This window comes from Tinamus guttatus, unplaced genomic scaffold, assembly GCF_059628265.1.
Source record: "Tinamus guttatus ecotype Peru unplaced genomic scaffold, ASM5962826v1 Tinamus_guttatus_pri_ptg000356l, whole genome shotgun sequence".
In the NCBI taxonomy this organism is placed as follows: domain Eukaryota; kingdom Metazoa; phylum Chordata; class Aves; order Tinamiformes; family Tinamidae; genus Tinamus; species Tinamus guttatus.
Window position 1 is genome coordinate 1572269 of NW_028288890.1, and position 15937 is coordinate 1588205.

Genomic DNA, 15937 nt, shown 5'->3' on the forward strand with positions numbered 1-15937 from the left:
GATCTCTTGCTGATTAAAGAAACAGTGGAGCTCTTGAGCTGGTGGGATCTTAGCACTCAGACTGGAAAGGCAAATGCATAAGAATTGCCTTGTGTAGTTGAGTGAAGTACTGCTTACTGCATGTTGCATAGAAATAGGAGATATTATAATTCAGTGCAGGATTCTCTGCAGAATGGATGTGGGCTGAGATGGAGTAACACAAGCTGAATTCACCCCAGTAATCTCTCTGTGCTCTGACAAATCAGGTATGAAAGCATCATTGCCACTTTGTGCGAGAACCTGGACTCCCTGGATGAACCCGATGCCAGAGCTGCCATGATCTGGATAGTGGGTGAATATGCAGAAAGAATTGACAATGCTGATGAGCTGTTAGAGAGCTTTTTGGAGGGCTTCCATGATGAAAGCACCCAGGTAAAATTGTGATTGTCATTTTATCTGTACATGTGTACTGCAGTTGTCATAAAATACCTCCTAATGAAAATTAGGGTATTTGACTAAAATAGAACTTACGGGTGTGTATAGGTATTCTCTGTGGTCTGCCTGTTTCTCCCAAGCTTCTCTTCTTGGAGAATAAGACAGAGCAAGAGGAACTCCATCTTTTGGGTACCTTGGGGGAAAAATAACCTTGTTGTGAACTAGAACATACAGAAGAGTATTGCTGAGATGCATAAAATTATTACATTAATCTCAGCATAGTGGTTAGGGACTTGTTTGAAAAATTATTTGCAACAAGCAAGCAGGAGTTTCACTGTGCTGGATTTTACTGTCAACATAAAGTATAATGTGGTTATAAATCATTGACTTGAGTTTCATATCAGCAAAGGATGATGATTAGACTTGGGACACATCACTAAAGCATGGGTAAGTCTTGTAATCTCCCTACTGCATTCCTTTTTCTCAGGTGCAGCTCACACTGCTGACTGCTATAGTGAAGCTATTCTTAAAAAAGCCTTCTGAGACACAGGAGCTGGTTCAGCAGGTCCTCAGCCTGGCCACACAGGTAAGCCAAGACACCCAGAACTAGAGTGCTCTAGACACTGTACTTGGGACCTGCAAGCTAGTGTTTGCCATCTGCCAGGCCAATCAACTGTGCCCAGTAGATGGGATTCAGGCATTTTCTTTCTCCCGGAGAGGACGATTTTGTCTGCTACTCTGTGCCTGTTTCCATGCCATCCGGCATCTGTACTCTCCTCCTTTGCTATTGCCTCATGCAAATACTCCCCTCATCCCCCCTCATATTAAATGTTAGGAACAAGGTAAGAGTTCTGTAAAAACAGAAATGCTTTCTCCTTGAAAGTGGCTTGCAGTTAAAACAACTGGGGCTGTGACAGAGGGGAAGGTCTTGGCAAAGACTTTGTTCTGCGTAAGCAGTTCTCTGAAAACAAAAGAACTGAGGTTGGGTTTTCTTTCCCCTTCTACTTGGTTGTTACCAAACAGTGTGGCAGCTCTGTTGGAGGCTTCAGCAGTGGGTTAGGATCCCAGATTCATTATGCATGAGATGCTGAGCTAGGGCTATTGTAAGCTTAGATCACTGCAGGTACAGACTGGGTTTGAGCTGGCAGACAAAAATTCAGTAATTTTGAAGGATGGACGCAGAGAAGTTGTTTGACAGAAGTGGATAAGACTCAAGCTGATTTTCCTGCACTGCCAGGTTCTAATGACTGGGACAACTGTGCAATGGCATAGCTGAAAAAAAGACCAGCCCTTCTCCAGACCTACTATATTAATGAAAATAAACACTTCCAACCACTTTGGTTGGGCTGTGATTGACTCCAGTTTTTCTGCTTGAAAGGAATTTTCAGCTAGCCTTTTTGGTCCTTTTTGCTGCAAGAAGCCATGAGTATGAACTTATTAATACTCAGTTACCCACAGATGGGGCTATCGCATGGTGCATGGACCAGAAATTTGTAGCCTGCTGTTCTTGCTTCAAAACCTACATAGCTGTAAAGACAAATATGTTATTGTATAGGCTCTCAGCTCCTCTTTGGAGTAGAATGGGCCAAGGGCATGGTGTATCTTTCATCTAAACCAGCGGAAGAAAGGTACTAACTGTTTAAAAGTCACTTTGCTGAGTCACAAAACACTTAATGGCACCCTAGGAATATAATAGGCATCTGTTTTTTCTCTGTCACAAATGTTGATTCAGTCTGGCTTCTTGTATTTAATATGAGAATTGATGTAGGATAAGTAGCTGTAAAACACTGAAAAGTCTTCCACTTCAAGGTCTGATTTCGAGGTAGCAATACTGTTTTTCACTTGAGTGGGAGGGTAATTACACACACATTCTTTCCCCGCTTAGGTATTGCGTGTCTCTTAGGGTAAGTCTGTACAACAGGATGCAGGTGTGATCATGGCAGGAGTCAGCCTAATCCAGCCAGCACTGGTAAAAATAGCACTGGAGCAGCTGGGGGTGAGAGGGACCCAGATGTGCCGTAGTGATCAAGGTCCCTAGCAGGTTTGTAACCTGGTGGATGGTGCAGAGCTGCTACATCTTCATTGCTGTTGTCTGTCTGGTGTGGGTAATTAAACTAGCATGGGTGTCCTGGCTACAGGTGTGCATGCAGACCCTAGGGAGTGGGGGATTAAGAAAAATGTGGGAAAGTAAATATCTAGAAACTTTCGTCCTCTCACCGGAAGGCAAAAGTCCAAGTCCCTGTATCTGGCTGTGGAAAGAAACAGTCACTCTTGAATCTGTATGTGAAAGTAGAAGGGGGTGGTCTTTTGCCTCTACCATCACAGAGGCCCTCCTCAATCTTTAGCTGCCCACTGCAGACAGGGTGAGGAGGCTTGTGTAGGAATTGCCAAGGACAAAGGGCCCACGACTCTGCTATCAAGCTGAAAAACAGCACTACAGAGGAATTACTTGACCCAGACGTTGTATCTAGGTCTCTGCAAGCCAAATGAATATAGCATGCTCAGTCTCATTACAAATAGATGTTCTGCTGTGTGCTCAAAAATGTCTTGAGACAGAGGGTAGAGCAGCAGGTTACAAGCAGCGGTGTCAACGAGATCACAGAACAAGAGAGAAAAATCTAATGAAGAGGCAAGTGTGGTATAGTCTGTGCTGCCAAAATTTTACAAAAAATATACATATATTTATAAAATTTACACAAGCAGACCTTGTTCTGCTGACATGGGGATTAAACATCCCTCCCCTTCTATGGACAGCTTAAACATGTTGCAGCACAAAATAAAATGATACCAGCTCCACTCTCCCTAGAACGCTAGCTGCACACTATCACCACTTTGCTGCTCTGGGCAGAGCTGTTTGAAAAGAAGAGAGAAGTAATTAGTGTTTCATGCAGAGTCAGAATTATCTGCAGTAAAACAAAGATGTTATTGACAGCTGGAGAACTGATGAGGGGTGCTAACAATGTATCGTTAGCATTTTTCCATACTTCATTAAATAATTAAATAGCAGGATAAATAAGATCTCTTTTGGCGTGAAGAATACAGCTTATTAAGATCTATCCTAGCTCTGCGGGGTCTTTTTGTCCTGCCGGTGCCCTTGGGTAAGTTGTATGTTTCCAGGAATCTTGAATCATTCTTCAGTAATATGTGGTATTGCATGGCCACTGTTAGTATGTGGCTGAGTCACTTTGCTTCAGCCTTCTTGTCTCCCATCTGCCCCCTCCATGTTCTTCTGATTCTTGTTATATTAAGTGTCAGGTGAGTTTGATAAGAAGTTTTGTAGGATGGAGGGTGGCTGTGGGCTGTGTCAGTCCTGGATTTTTCCTCTCTGAACATCTGGTTAACTTTTTAGGTTAATAAACCAGGACTTAACCCTTCATTTAAATTTTAATTTTGACACATTTGTCACAAGCAGTGGTTTGTAACATCACTGCAAAATTGGTGACTGTCTTGCTAGTGAATGTTCTTTAAATCCACCAGAATCATTGCTAGGAAATTTGGAAGTGGCTACATGGTTAGTCCCATCTAAACCCACAACTGCTGCAATGTTTTGTCTCAGGATTCTGACAACCCAGACCTGCGGGATCGTGGCTACATCTACTGGCGCCTTCTGTCCACGGATCCAGTTACTGCCAAAGAAGTGGTCTTGTCAGAAAAGCCCCTTATTTCTGAAGAGACAGATCTGATTGAGCCCACTCTGCTAGATGAGTTGATCTGCCATATTGGGTCTCTAGCCTCTGTGTACCACAAACCACCCAATGCTTTTGTGGAGGGGAGCCACGGGATCCACCGCAAACATTTGCCAATTCACCATGGAAGGTAAGCAGAGATATCTGTTGTGATAGTGGGGGAGATCAGTTGTTTATTCATAGCAAACAATGCCAAAGAGGCAAGGACCTTTTCAACACTGTTTTTATCAGTTGTATAGAGGCTTACAGATCACTTAAAGAGTTATTTCATTGTAGGATTTAATCCTGGGTATGTAGTTTCTGAGTTTCTGCATCAGAAGACAGAGGAAGCATCATAAAGCTCTCGTACGAGGAGGAGCCTTAATGTCCTTTGAGAAAGCACAGGTTATAAGACCTCTGACATTAGAGATGGAATAGCAAAGTGGATATTGTGGATAACTGGTGCAAGGTTAACCTGGGAGGAGGAGAACAGTGGTAAAATCAAGTATCTTGCACAGTCCGTGAAGTGCATGCTTCTATAGGAGCTTTTGCTTCAGCAAGAATGTGGCTTAATCATGTAGAATAATACCTGCTTTCTGCAGCTGGTAAATACCAGGAGCCTTTGCACTGCAATGTGAGATGTGAAGGACTAACAAAATTTCCTTGTTCCTATCCGTAAAAGTAAAGCAAAGGAAGTGTATGATCTGCTAGGTTCTGTCACTGAAGTCTCTTTGGGCTTAAAATAAGATGCTTACACTGATACGGTCCTGTCTAGCCTGTGGAAATAATGCCTTATTATCTGGAGCTTTAACACTTCCCTGTGATCACAGCCCTGGGAGCGGGTTAGATCTGCAAGGACAGGCATTAGTCGCCTTAAATTCTGGCTGTGTTGCTGCTCAGCCTGTTCCCATGGTTTGTCAGTCAGGTAAGCAGTGCTGTTTGCCAACTGTATTAATTACAAACGTGAGCATGCTTTACAGCAGGAGGCACAGTATCCAGGCTTACCTCCTAATATATTCCCAAAGTGACATTTGCAGTGCTATTTTATGCTATTGCACTGATAAATCGATGTGTGATGTTGCTCCTTTTCTATCTTCTGCCACCACTCCTCTGCTATTCTTAGCAACTAAAGCTATTTCTGTAGCATGACTGGCTTTGGGAAGCTGAGTTGTTTTCTTGCTGTGCATGAAATCCAGTCTGGCTGCGTTGACCCAGGACCTGCAATCATAAGTCTACTAATCAGACAAGAGAAGCTGTGGTTGCTCTGCTCAGCTACCTCTCCTAATGAAAGATTTGTCTCTATAACAAGACGACCTAGGAAGATGTAGATTTGATGTCCAGACCAGACATTGCTATTTCAGGTCTTTAAGGAAGCTAAGGTTGTGAGTAGTTTACTCAGGTTAAGCAATTCAGCTGTTGGAAGGAATGTTACTTTTTAGTAGCTTCTTGGGTATACTACTTATGTGACTTGAAACTAGTAGCAATTGCCTGGAGAGTTAAATAACCTCCACTGTTTTTTCCACTGTAGCAATTTTTAACATTGCTCTGGTGTTTCTTGCTCCGTAATTACCCATTTACCTCTACCTAAAACCACAAGAGCTTTATCAGCAGTGCTAAGAATTGCTGGGAGAAAGTCTAAAAGGTGCTTACCAGAACCCACTGAACACTGATGCTATGCTACAGCCCTCTTGGTAAATTAAAAAAAGAATAGTGCTATTTAGTGACACAGCAGCTTTCTTTGATGTAAGTTTGTCTTATAAAGAGGCCTTGTTTTGTGGCCTTTCCGTTTTACTGCTGGCAAAAGGATGGATTAGTTGAGCTTATGCCAAGGCCTCCCTTGCCCCATGTCTCAAGATGCCAAACTGCCTCTTTAAGTAATATATTTATAGAGAGAAGCTCCTCAGGGGCAGGGTTGTGGGGAGCCTGAATTCATGCATCCAGTATGGTCTTACTCAATATTAAAACAGGTTTATTCCTCCTAGACCTGAAAAGTGCATGAAAATCATTCAGCTTGGAGGAGGTTAGAGAGTAGCAATCTAGTGGAAGAAAACCTCCCTGCCTGGTTGGTGTCACCTTCAGTACTTCTGCCCTGTGGCAATGACCATTATGGTAGCTGAGCCACCCACTAAAGACTTTTTCATTTCTTACTTCTTTTTCTCTTTCGAATTGTACAGTAAGATAGAGTTGGAAGCACGAAGTCAAATGTGGAGATGTCCCCAATGAACGTGTCTTAATATCATCCATCTTGAGTAGATGGGCAGAAATACTTAGTCAAATGGTGCTTTTCTGGATATAAATCTACAAGGGATTAGTTATGGTTGGCAGAATATGCTGCCTGATGTTGTCTTAGGAAGCACTTTGTCATACGAAGCAGTGTAGGAGGGCTTGTTTCAACTCCTGGCTGATGGGCAGACCTATGGAACAGCTCACAGGCCTCTCCGTGAGCTTCCGTGCCACGGAGAGTTGCAGACGAAGGTGGGGAAACAACCTCCAGGTAATTGGGCAGCATTTCCTTGCGCTGCAGCCCGCGCCGGCCCGGCTCGGCTCGGATGTGCCTGGGGGACGGGGAGGATGCGCAGAGCCCCTGGCAGCGGGGACGTCGGGTGAGACGAGCACGGGAGGGCCCGTTCCCACGCGGGTGGCAGCAGGGACTGCTTGGTTCTGGTTTGGGCTGTTCTTTCCTTGTGACCTGCAACTGCTTGGAAACCAGTGGGGGTTGGACCTGCAGGAGGGCCAAATCTCGGATTCCCATGGAGGTACACAAGTAAAAACCTCTGAGGAAGCCAACTGCTGGCTATTGCCCAGTTCTGCAAAGGAGAAAGCTTATATCACGTGGGTTTTGCCCTCTTTCTATATATAACCCTCTTTTCTTATTACTTTTTGTCTTTTAAAGAAAATATGAAGTAATATATTCAAAACTCTTTATTAAAAAAAAGACCTATTCCACAGAAAGTGGAATTTATTATTTTGTTTTGTGTTCTCTTTTTTTTTTTTGGCTTGTTCTTAATAATACAAACTACTTAGTTTTGTCCTTTTAATTTCTGGCTGGGCTCTGGGGCGTTGCAGGACCTTGAAGCATTGCTTTTCCTTCCTCAGAAGCAGGATGAGTAAGTGTTGAAGAGGTGTAGTGCTAAAGGGATTATATGCTGGGAAAGAACTAAGTGTGTGCACTCCAGGCTCGTAATGTTCCTCTGCCCATACATGCTGTTCCCTAAAGCCCATTCTTGGGCTGGAGGTGGAGCAGAATAACCACTTCTCTTTGCAAATGCTTTAGTTAACTGTTCAGCATAGCCAGAAGCATCTCTGTGCTGAAGGCAGAAGCAGAAAGGACAGCTAATATTAGTACCATCAGAGGTCTAGATCTTTGAATAGAAAGAAGCTTTCAACCCTTTCTGTTGCTGCCTGGTAACTAATTCATTCTTCAGTCCTTATGCTACATCTTTTTCTCTCAGCAGTGAAGTTAGGAGCAGCTTATGCTGTGTTCCCTGAGGTCTTCCCTCAGTAATAAACAAGGATAAGGAAGAGGATTGGGACTACTCAGGAGCTGGAATCCCTGTGAAAGAGTCCCAGTGTTAAGCACCACTCTAATTCCAATGGCATCTATATGCGACTGCCCGTTAGCTGCATCTGCAGTCATATGAGCTGGAAATAACTTCCTCAGTTACTGCAGGCAACAGGACACAAAATAGATTTGAATTACCTGAATGTTAACGTCTGTGGATTTAAAGGATAAATGTTGTAATAAGTTCTCCAGTAGCTAGTGAGTTTTACATTTTCTTTTCATCTCCTTGTGAAATTCAGTGGCAAATGAATATAAAAGAGCCAGACTGCTTCTGATGAGAAGCTCTGGAAGCTCTGTAATGAGTTTTTCTAGGCTAGTAGTTATCGTGCCTGCTAATACATAGAAGACAAAATTATTACTGGGAGAAAGGAGGTGCCAATTTAAGATTGAGGTTTTTAATTAGAAAAGGATTGTGGATCTTGATGTCAGCTGATGGAACGTGGCTAATCAAGATCTGTCATGGGGAAGTTGAGCTTGTATTGTTAGACAAACAGTTAAGAGTTTTATTAGTGGTAGACTTCTGAGGAGGAAATCTGGGTTTGGTGCATGTGCATTTTTGGTGGTGGTGGTTGTAGTTTGTTTGCTTCATATTTACGTGCAGTTCTCTAGGCTCAAAATCAGCTCCAGAGGTTTCTCCCGAGTTGGGACTTATTTTCAGTACTGTTGCCTATGTAATATTTATAGCTCTGGATTTAGGAAGGGTTTGGTTTGTGATTTTTGATGCCCTTTTCTGGATTATAAATGATGCCTAATTGATGGGAGGTCCTTGTGTTCAAAGCACATGTTGAAGAAACATTTTTCCCTAACACACTGCTTCATATGTGGTGATGGTTAGATCAGATGCCAGGACAAACCTGTAATTTGAACTTCTGCACACAGACCAACTCTTGCTGTATCCCTCTGTGCTGGAAATCCGAAGCCAGAGACCAAAGGGGACTAATGTCTAATTTCTCTCAATCTTATTTTTCCCACCTGCAGCACTGATGCAGGAGACAGCCCCGTGGGCACAACTGCCACTTCCAACCTGGAGCAGCCGCAGGTCATTCCATCGCAGGGCGACCTCCTTGGAGACCTTCTGAACCTGGACCTGGGACCCCCTGTGAATGTTCCCCAAGTGTCCTCCATGCAGATGGGTGCTGTGGACCTCCTGGGAGGAGGGCTGGACAGCTTGGTAAGTCGTGTGCTCTTTAGCTTCAGCTGCTGTGAACTAATTGGAGCCGTGCACAGCTCTGCAAAACTGTGATCACTTATTCTTGTAATGCTTGAGTCCCTGAGCTCCCAGGGCTAAGTCCTAAAACTTGAAGAAAATTGAACTAGTGCTATTATGTGAACTTTCAGCAGGTTTTCCCTGCAATAAAACAAATATTGATGTATGCTGTAGAGTCCCTCCAGCCAGTGCATACATCTTTCATGCTGCTTCTATCTGGAGAAGAAAAGAACAAAGTTGTTGCAAAGATTCCAACTGTCCCAGTGCTTGGTAATTATTCTGGCTCTGTTTTGAAAGGGCATTTGTCCCATCCAGTTTGTAACCCTATTAAATTTCATTGCAAAAACGCTCAGTGCTGCAAGTCATAGCCCTGCATCATCCCACTTGTGTATTCTCCAGAGTGTGTCATGGTTTAGTATCAGTGACATCTTATTTGCAGTTAGGCCGAGAGGGACGTGCTCTGCCACTCTGCACGTAGTCCTTCCCCCGCCACGGCAGCCCGTGCAGTGCCCTCCTGCTCCTGGAAGGGTCAAGCTCCAGAGCGCGGATAAACACCCGTTGCCGCTGCTCCGGGGTGGGAGCTGGACGTAAGCTGTAATGAGAGACTCACCTAGCACGGGGCTGACAGCTACAGTGCAGGGAAGAGCTCAGCGCCGTGTTCCTACATGGGCAGCCGCCGCGCAACGACGAGAGGGGAATGTCACCAGCCCAGAGCTGCTCCCACGTGGTGGAGCACAGGGCACGGAGCCCTGAGCTGGCTGCCCGCCGGCTAAGAAGCAGCCTAGCTGCGTTTGCGCCGTGTAATCTGATTTAAACCACCCTAGTGAACACAACTAGGTGGTTTTCAATCCCCAGTGGATTTGTCTCGCTTCGGTTGGAGGTCTGGCTTGTGTGCGCTGGCTCGGGGTGTCTGCATGCCTGGTGTAGGTGCATCTTCTGTTGTGAACCAAGCTGTGAATCATCAAAGCAGAAGCAGCTGGATGAATCCAGAGGCAACAAATCCTTATTTGCCAAAGAATTTTTTAAGGTGCCATAATCTTATTAAAGCAGACATTTAAGCCCATTTCCAGCTCCAGCATTACATGAGCTAATGAACTGGAAACAATCTACCCTTTAATGGCCTTGGTTTTCACTGAGGTCAGATGTGTTTCGGTGCCATCTAAAAAGCACTTTTTGACCTAGTGTTTACACCATGGGAATAGGGCATTAGGGAAATGGCCTCAGCTGGACTTGCTGGGAGTGCAGACGGTGAGCACAGAGCAGTGACCTTCGCAGCCGCGGTGCAAGAGCTGCTGCTAACGAATGTGGCATCTTCTGTGGTTGGGTGTTGCAGAAAACAGTGATAGGGTGGCTCAGAGTAGCTAGGAGTTAAATTTCTGTGTATACTGTCCTCACAGGCCATCTATATGTTAGATGTCTATGATCTATGCCTTTCGTGTGTTGTTAGCAGTCAGAGATAAATAAATAGGCAAAGCAGGAGGATTAAAACTTGGTTTGGGGAAAAAAAAAAAAAAGATTAACAATTGGCATCAGCAGGCTTAATTTAATGACCTCCCCTTGGCAGTAGAGCTGTTCGTTTACATGATACTGGGCTTTGACTTCAGTTGTTTTTCCTCAAGCCCCAGGTAAATTCATGGGGCGCTCTGGTGTTATCTAGCAAAGTGCTGGTGTCTGGGCAGGGGAGTAGCTGTGCCCCGGGCTGTGTGGGCCAGTGCTGCCAGAGCTGAGTTATTAGATGGGGGCAGCGCTGACAAAATCCAGAGGCTGTTTTCCCCCCGAAACACTTTCTATAGCAAAGCTGTTGCAGCAAATGCCCTTTCTCTTCCTTATCTCTCACAGGTATAAATGAATCTTGTCTGGATAAATCTATGTATTTTGCTGGCTCTTTTGCTTCTCTCTTACTCAGCCTGGTCTATGTGAGCGAATGTTGATCTGTCCTTTTGTTTGTTGTTGTGAGCATGTGTTTAAAAAGTGCCAAACTGAGTTACCCCAACCTGGAATTAGCTTAATTGCTAGGCAATGCTGTTCTGCACTACATGGCTTGTCAAGGGATTGGCCTTTGGACTAATCCTGGGCTAATATTAAGCAAAGTTTGTGCCAAACAAAACACATGGGCTCAAAATGCAGGTACACACATGCTCTGGATAGGTGGTAGGTGGGGGAGATGTGTTAAGAGCCTGACCTGAGGCTCCCAGGGCGCCTCCTGGACGAAGGGCTGAGCGGTTCATCCTTCACCAGCAGTCAAAAATGGCCAGGAGCCAGGGGTGACAGTCACTTGGGCTGCTCAGGCAGTCAATTACTGGGCTTGGGATCCTAAATAAATCATCTTCCTCTATCCTTATCTGTGCTCTGGCTATCAGTATATCAGTATGCATGCTGGCTATTGGTGTATCAATCTCCATCTCCTCCAGATAGCTCATCCACACATTTCTCTGTATATTATATTGCTGCCTCTCTCTTTCAGCTATGAAGTTTCCCTCTCCATTACTATGAAGTTTTTATAATTCACTTTCTTCCCCTATTTTGCTGGGAAGATCGAATGAGGCACCCGTACCATTGCACAGAGCTCGGGGCGATGTGAGCAGTCTCTTTTCTTCCCAAAGCAGAAGGCATTTAGTCTGCTCGGGTCTGCGTGCCGGGGGAAAGCCACCGTGTGCTCGTGGGTCCTGATGCAGCCTCTCGTGTGTGCTGCTTTAGTTGCTTCCCTTTCCCATTCCTCCTGCCACCTTAGGAATCTAAGCTAGAGAACTGGATCCATGCATTTTGGGGGTCTAATCTAAGAAAAGATTGAGTTTCCTTGATCCCAACAGGTCCTGTCTAATGTGAGTTTTAAGACCCCTGCTGATGGTGTTTCTGTCACCTCTGCTGTCAAGCTCTATTATCTGCTTGTCACTAGTAGCCCTTCTGGGTCGTGGGAGCCTGGGGGGTGACGTGGGGGAACACAAGCTGTTCGAATGCAGCGTGGACTCTGCCTCATGCCTCTGGCATCATCTTGCAGCTTAACTGGGACAAAGTCCAGTGACGTGTCAGAGCACCATTTTGCAAGTAACTGTGCGATGTCTAAATAAGCCTCTGTGTGTTACAGTGAAAGAAAATGGTTTGGGATGTGTTTGGGGTCGATACGTGAAACCAGTGGCTGTGATGGCTCGATTGCATCAGCAGATCGAGCAGCTCAAAGGCAGCTGAAGGTCTGGAATAGGTTGCTGGCAGATTATCAGCCACTTTGTCACATTCACTCAGTGTCATGTGTTGATCCTCTTGGATACTGGGGGTGGCTTTTGTGCATTTGATAACGTCTTTGGGAGCGCGTGTCTGTCTCCGGAGGGATGTTCTTGCAGTGAAAGTCCCAATGAGACTAAACCAGCATTAATTTCTAAAACAAATGTCATCCTGAATTTCAGATTCTTAAACTGTGGGTTTTTTTCTTCTAGACATTTGAATGGCAACTGCATTGTGTAAAGCTAGATAAACAGCAAATTAGTGCTCTTGAATTCCTTTCTCAGCATTGCTAGGTATTTATGAGGCTTCAGCTGCTTGATAAGTTGATTTTCTTCCGTGAATATCTTGTATTTTAGCTCAAGAGTAAGTCCTATATTCAGTGTTAAATGTAACCTGCGTGCATTGTACGTGCACAGATGCTGAACACTCGTTAACAATTAAAAAATACCAGGCCTTTAGTACAAGAACAGGATATTCTTTGCTTATAATTGGAGCAGGATTGCTAGATAACTTACGGAAAGCTCTTCTCTGGCTAACAACTCTAGGATTGAGTCTGCTCCAGGTCAAGCTCCTTTCTGTAACCCTGGGCAGTTCTTGTTCTTCTCTGCTTTGCCTCTCTGTTTGCCTCTGTGCTTCCCAAGCATTAAGCAGTGACAGTGGTCGCTGCCATGGCAGAAGCAGACTTTGCCTAGAGAGCAGTCTCCAGGATGCAGAATTCTGTGCATTGAGGGCCAGAGAATTTGATGCCCACTCCCCTCCAGGCTCTGAGTGGCTAAACTCCATGTAGATCCTATGCAGCCTTCCAGCTCCTGCTTTCTTGTTGATGCAGTAGGACAGCAGTTGTCCATCTGTGCTGTAACGAGCCAGGGTCATTTTGTCTTTGAACCTTTTTGTGCTCAGTTGCAGAGAAGACCCCGCAGGTGCGAGACGCGGGAGCTGCTGGCGTATCCCGTGGCTCCCGGTGAGCCCGTGCCCGGCCAGGACTGGATGCGGTGGCAGGGAGTCAAAGAGGCTGGCTGGAAACCCTGGAGCACAGCAGTAAATTTGTAGCATTGGACAAGCTTGGATTGTCCGTTATGTAAGGATTTTATTTAATACTCTAGCTACTCATCTACAAGAATATTATTGATTCAAGGCTGGCAGCTGGTGAGGCTGATTTATGTCCTGAATTGTAAAGCTGCTTAATACACACTGGATGTACAGACGTTTCTGTAATACCTGGGCTGCCTTTGCAGTGTGTGGCTGTGGCAGGTGGAGCTGGGTGTAATCAGGCTGGATAGTGAGGAATTGACCCCAGGGGGTCCTGAGCATCCCTCAGGGCTGGGTCCCACCTCTCCCCATGCTCTGAAGCAGCCGGTCATCTCCTGTCCAAGGCTATGGACACCTGCATCCTTGCACACCTGGGAAGAAACGTCGGCTCCACCAGTCCCAAGCGTGTGCCTTGGAGTTGGTCAGAAACGCTGGGGTGCAGAGGCTGCTGCGGTACCTGTCCCCCTCCCTCTGGCCACTTCTAAGTGGGGAGGTGGATGCCTGGCCTCAGTGGAAGATGCTCTGCCCAGTTGTGCTTGATTAGGGCCTCCGCAATGTTTGTGCTTTTTCCAAAGCTTTCTACTAAGTTGTATACACTTATGAGCAGTCGATTCCTTGAGTGGCTTTAGCTTTTTCTGTCTGGTGTCGCTGTTAGAATAAGAAGCCTGATCTGTTTTGGAAGTCCAGAAAGGTGCCCAGTCCCCCCTGGATGCCAGATGCCCGTCCCGGCTCTCTGATTGACTGCACGTGATCCTGGAGACGTCGGCTACAATTCCCTTCCCCAGACCCCCGCGATGTGAGGACGGCCAGGCTCTGCATGGCACCATGTGTCCCCAGAGTGTTCCCCTGGCCGCTGGCAGGGACCCAAGGGCCTCGGTTCCTCTCTGCCGCTCTGGTTTGCCAAGGCTGCTGCTAGTTTGCCTGAGAAAGGGCCTGTGTCTGCACTAAGGGGTGAAGGAGCTCTTCTGGTGGCTTGCTCGTTCATGTCTGATTTAATCTTGCTCAGGTTGTTACTGCAAGCATAGGACTCGCACAGCTTTGCAGAGTTGTTTTTTCGCACTTTGGAAAATCAAAGCAGTTTCATTCGCTGTTAGAAATTGTTCAGCGTGGCAAAGCATTAGCAGTAAGTGCTATTGAAGCTCATGGCCTGGGCTTGGCTGCATAACCTGTCCTCCACCATCTTCAGCACAGCTTGTCTTGGGCAATGCCCTTCTGTTCTGCCAGGCTGCTCAAACACAGCTGCAGAGAGGGCAGTGAGCAAGGAGCTGAAAATGCCCAGTGCCAGCACAGCTAAGGCTGCAGCGAGGTGCCCGCAACCCCCCGGGCGGTCAGAGGATGCTGTTCGTGCAATACAGCTCATGCCTGTAACAGAATTAGCCTAGATCAAGTGGCTGCTAGTAGCTGTTTACTCAGCTGCTCAATCAACCACATCACCTGGTTTCTGCTCGGAAAATGTCTTGTGTCTCGTGCTGTTATGGTGCTGCAAATGCCCGTTTTCATCTAGCTCCTCAATGTTTAAATGCGAGTCGAGGGGGGCGGCAGCGCTTGCTCCCCGTTAGCACGAGCGGCGACTCCGAAATGCGGAGCCGCACGGAGGGCGCAGAACAACCCGCTCACCGGGCGATGCTCCTTGCAGCTCCCGTCCTGGCTCCACCCTCCCCTGTTGTTTTTTGGAGCTCCAGCTTCCTCACGTCATGTTGCAGAAGTGACTGTAGAAGCCTGTAACCCCTCCATGTCACATGAACCGTTCAAGAGAGTCACTTCATCACCAGCCGCTGTTAAGATGCAAATAAACCCTCTTAATGAAGTGCAGCAATGCTGGCGCTGCTGCGGAAGTCAGCGTAACTGCTTGCACAGAGCTGAAATTACAGAGCAAGTGCTCCCTAACTGCAGAGCAGCTGCAACGCCATCCGAGCCAACCGATGCCAAGTGGAGATGCCGATGCGGCATGGAGAGGTGCTGGTGCTGCTTCTGTCCACATCGGGCAGAGCTTGGCCTCTGCTGCAAGTCCATGCAGCTGCTTGACCACTGATGGGACAAGCAGGTTTGTAGGTTCAACAGAAATAAAGGAAATTCCCATTTGGAGAAGGCTGTGTGCTTGGCTGGGGCTGCCTCTTCACCTCACAGTGCTCTTCTGCTCACAGTGGTCTGCTAGCTGGGCCATTCCCTGCTCCTGTAACACGGCCTCAGATGGTCCCCCCCCAAAGGAGAGCTGTTTGCCTATTGGAATGAATGGAAACGGTTAACTAGAGCTGCCAGCCCTTGGGAACTGGTTCAGCAGCACTTCACGCTTCACTAATATCTGCTTCTTCCCTTCTGCATTCTGCCTGTCACTACAGATGGGAGAGGATGCTCGGTGGGTAATTGGTTCCTGTTCCCTCCGTCTTCCTCTTTCCCTGTTACTCAGACACATCACTGCTACTGTCTCTTCCATCTTTTGAGTTCAGAATAAATCTAGATCTTGAGCATCCTGCAGGAGTTGGCAGGACTGAGTGAAGCAGACCTTACTAGAGAAGTATGGGTGCCATGGCAAGGTGACAGCCAGGAATGATGGAGAACACCTCCATGCTGCTTCAGTAAAGTGCACCTCAGGCCTGACTTGAAACTTAGTTAACTAATTCTTTAAGTGCTTTGTTTCCATTTAATTTCTGTGGAAGGAGAATGTTGTCACTTCTCTTCTGCTTGGTCCCGGGCACGGGAGTCCCGAGAGCTGCAGCCTCCTGTGCACAGACCCTCCTGCCGAGCCAAGCTGGGCTTCAGCCCAGGGAGCTCAGAGCTTCCTTGCCTTGGAAGGACAGCTCCTTTTTGCCACAAAGCAGAGATTATTGGATGCAGTCTAGA

General features: G+C 46.4%; 1 protein-coding gene across 2 annotated transcripts in view; it reads left to right on the forward strand.

Moving 5' to 3' along the window:
- AP2B1 (adaptor related protein complex 2 subunit beta 1) overlaps positions 1-15937 on the forward strand; it is a 71171-nt gene that overhangs the window by 29052 nt on the left and 26182 nt on the right. For both annotated transcript variants that reach the window (XM_088530065.1, XM_088530066.1), the window contains exons 11-14: positions 246-411; positions 902-1000; positions 3971-4230; positions 8620-8812. In XM_088530065.1, the coding sequence (XP_088386191.1) occupies positions 246-411; positions 902-1000; positions 3971-4230; positions 8620-8812 (718 nt within the window). The remainder of the gene's footprint in view (positions 1-245; positions 412-901; positions 1001-3970; positions 4231-8619; positions 8813-15937) is intronic.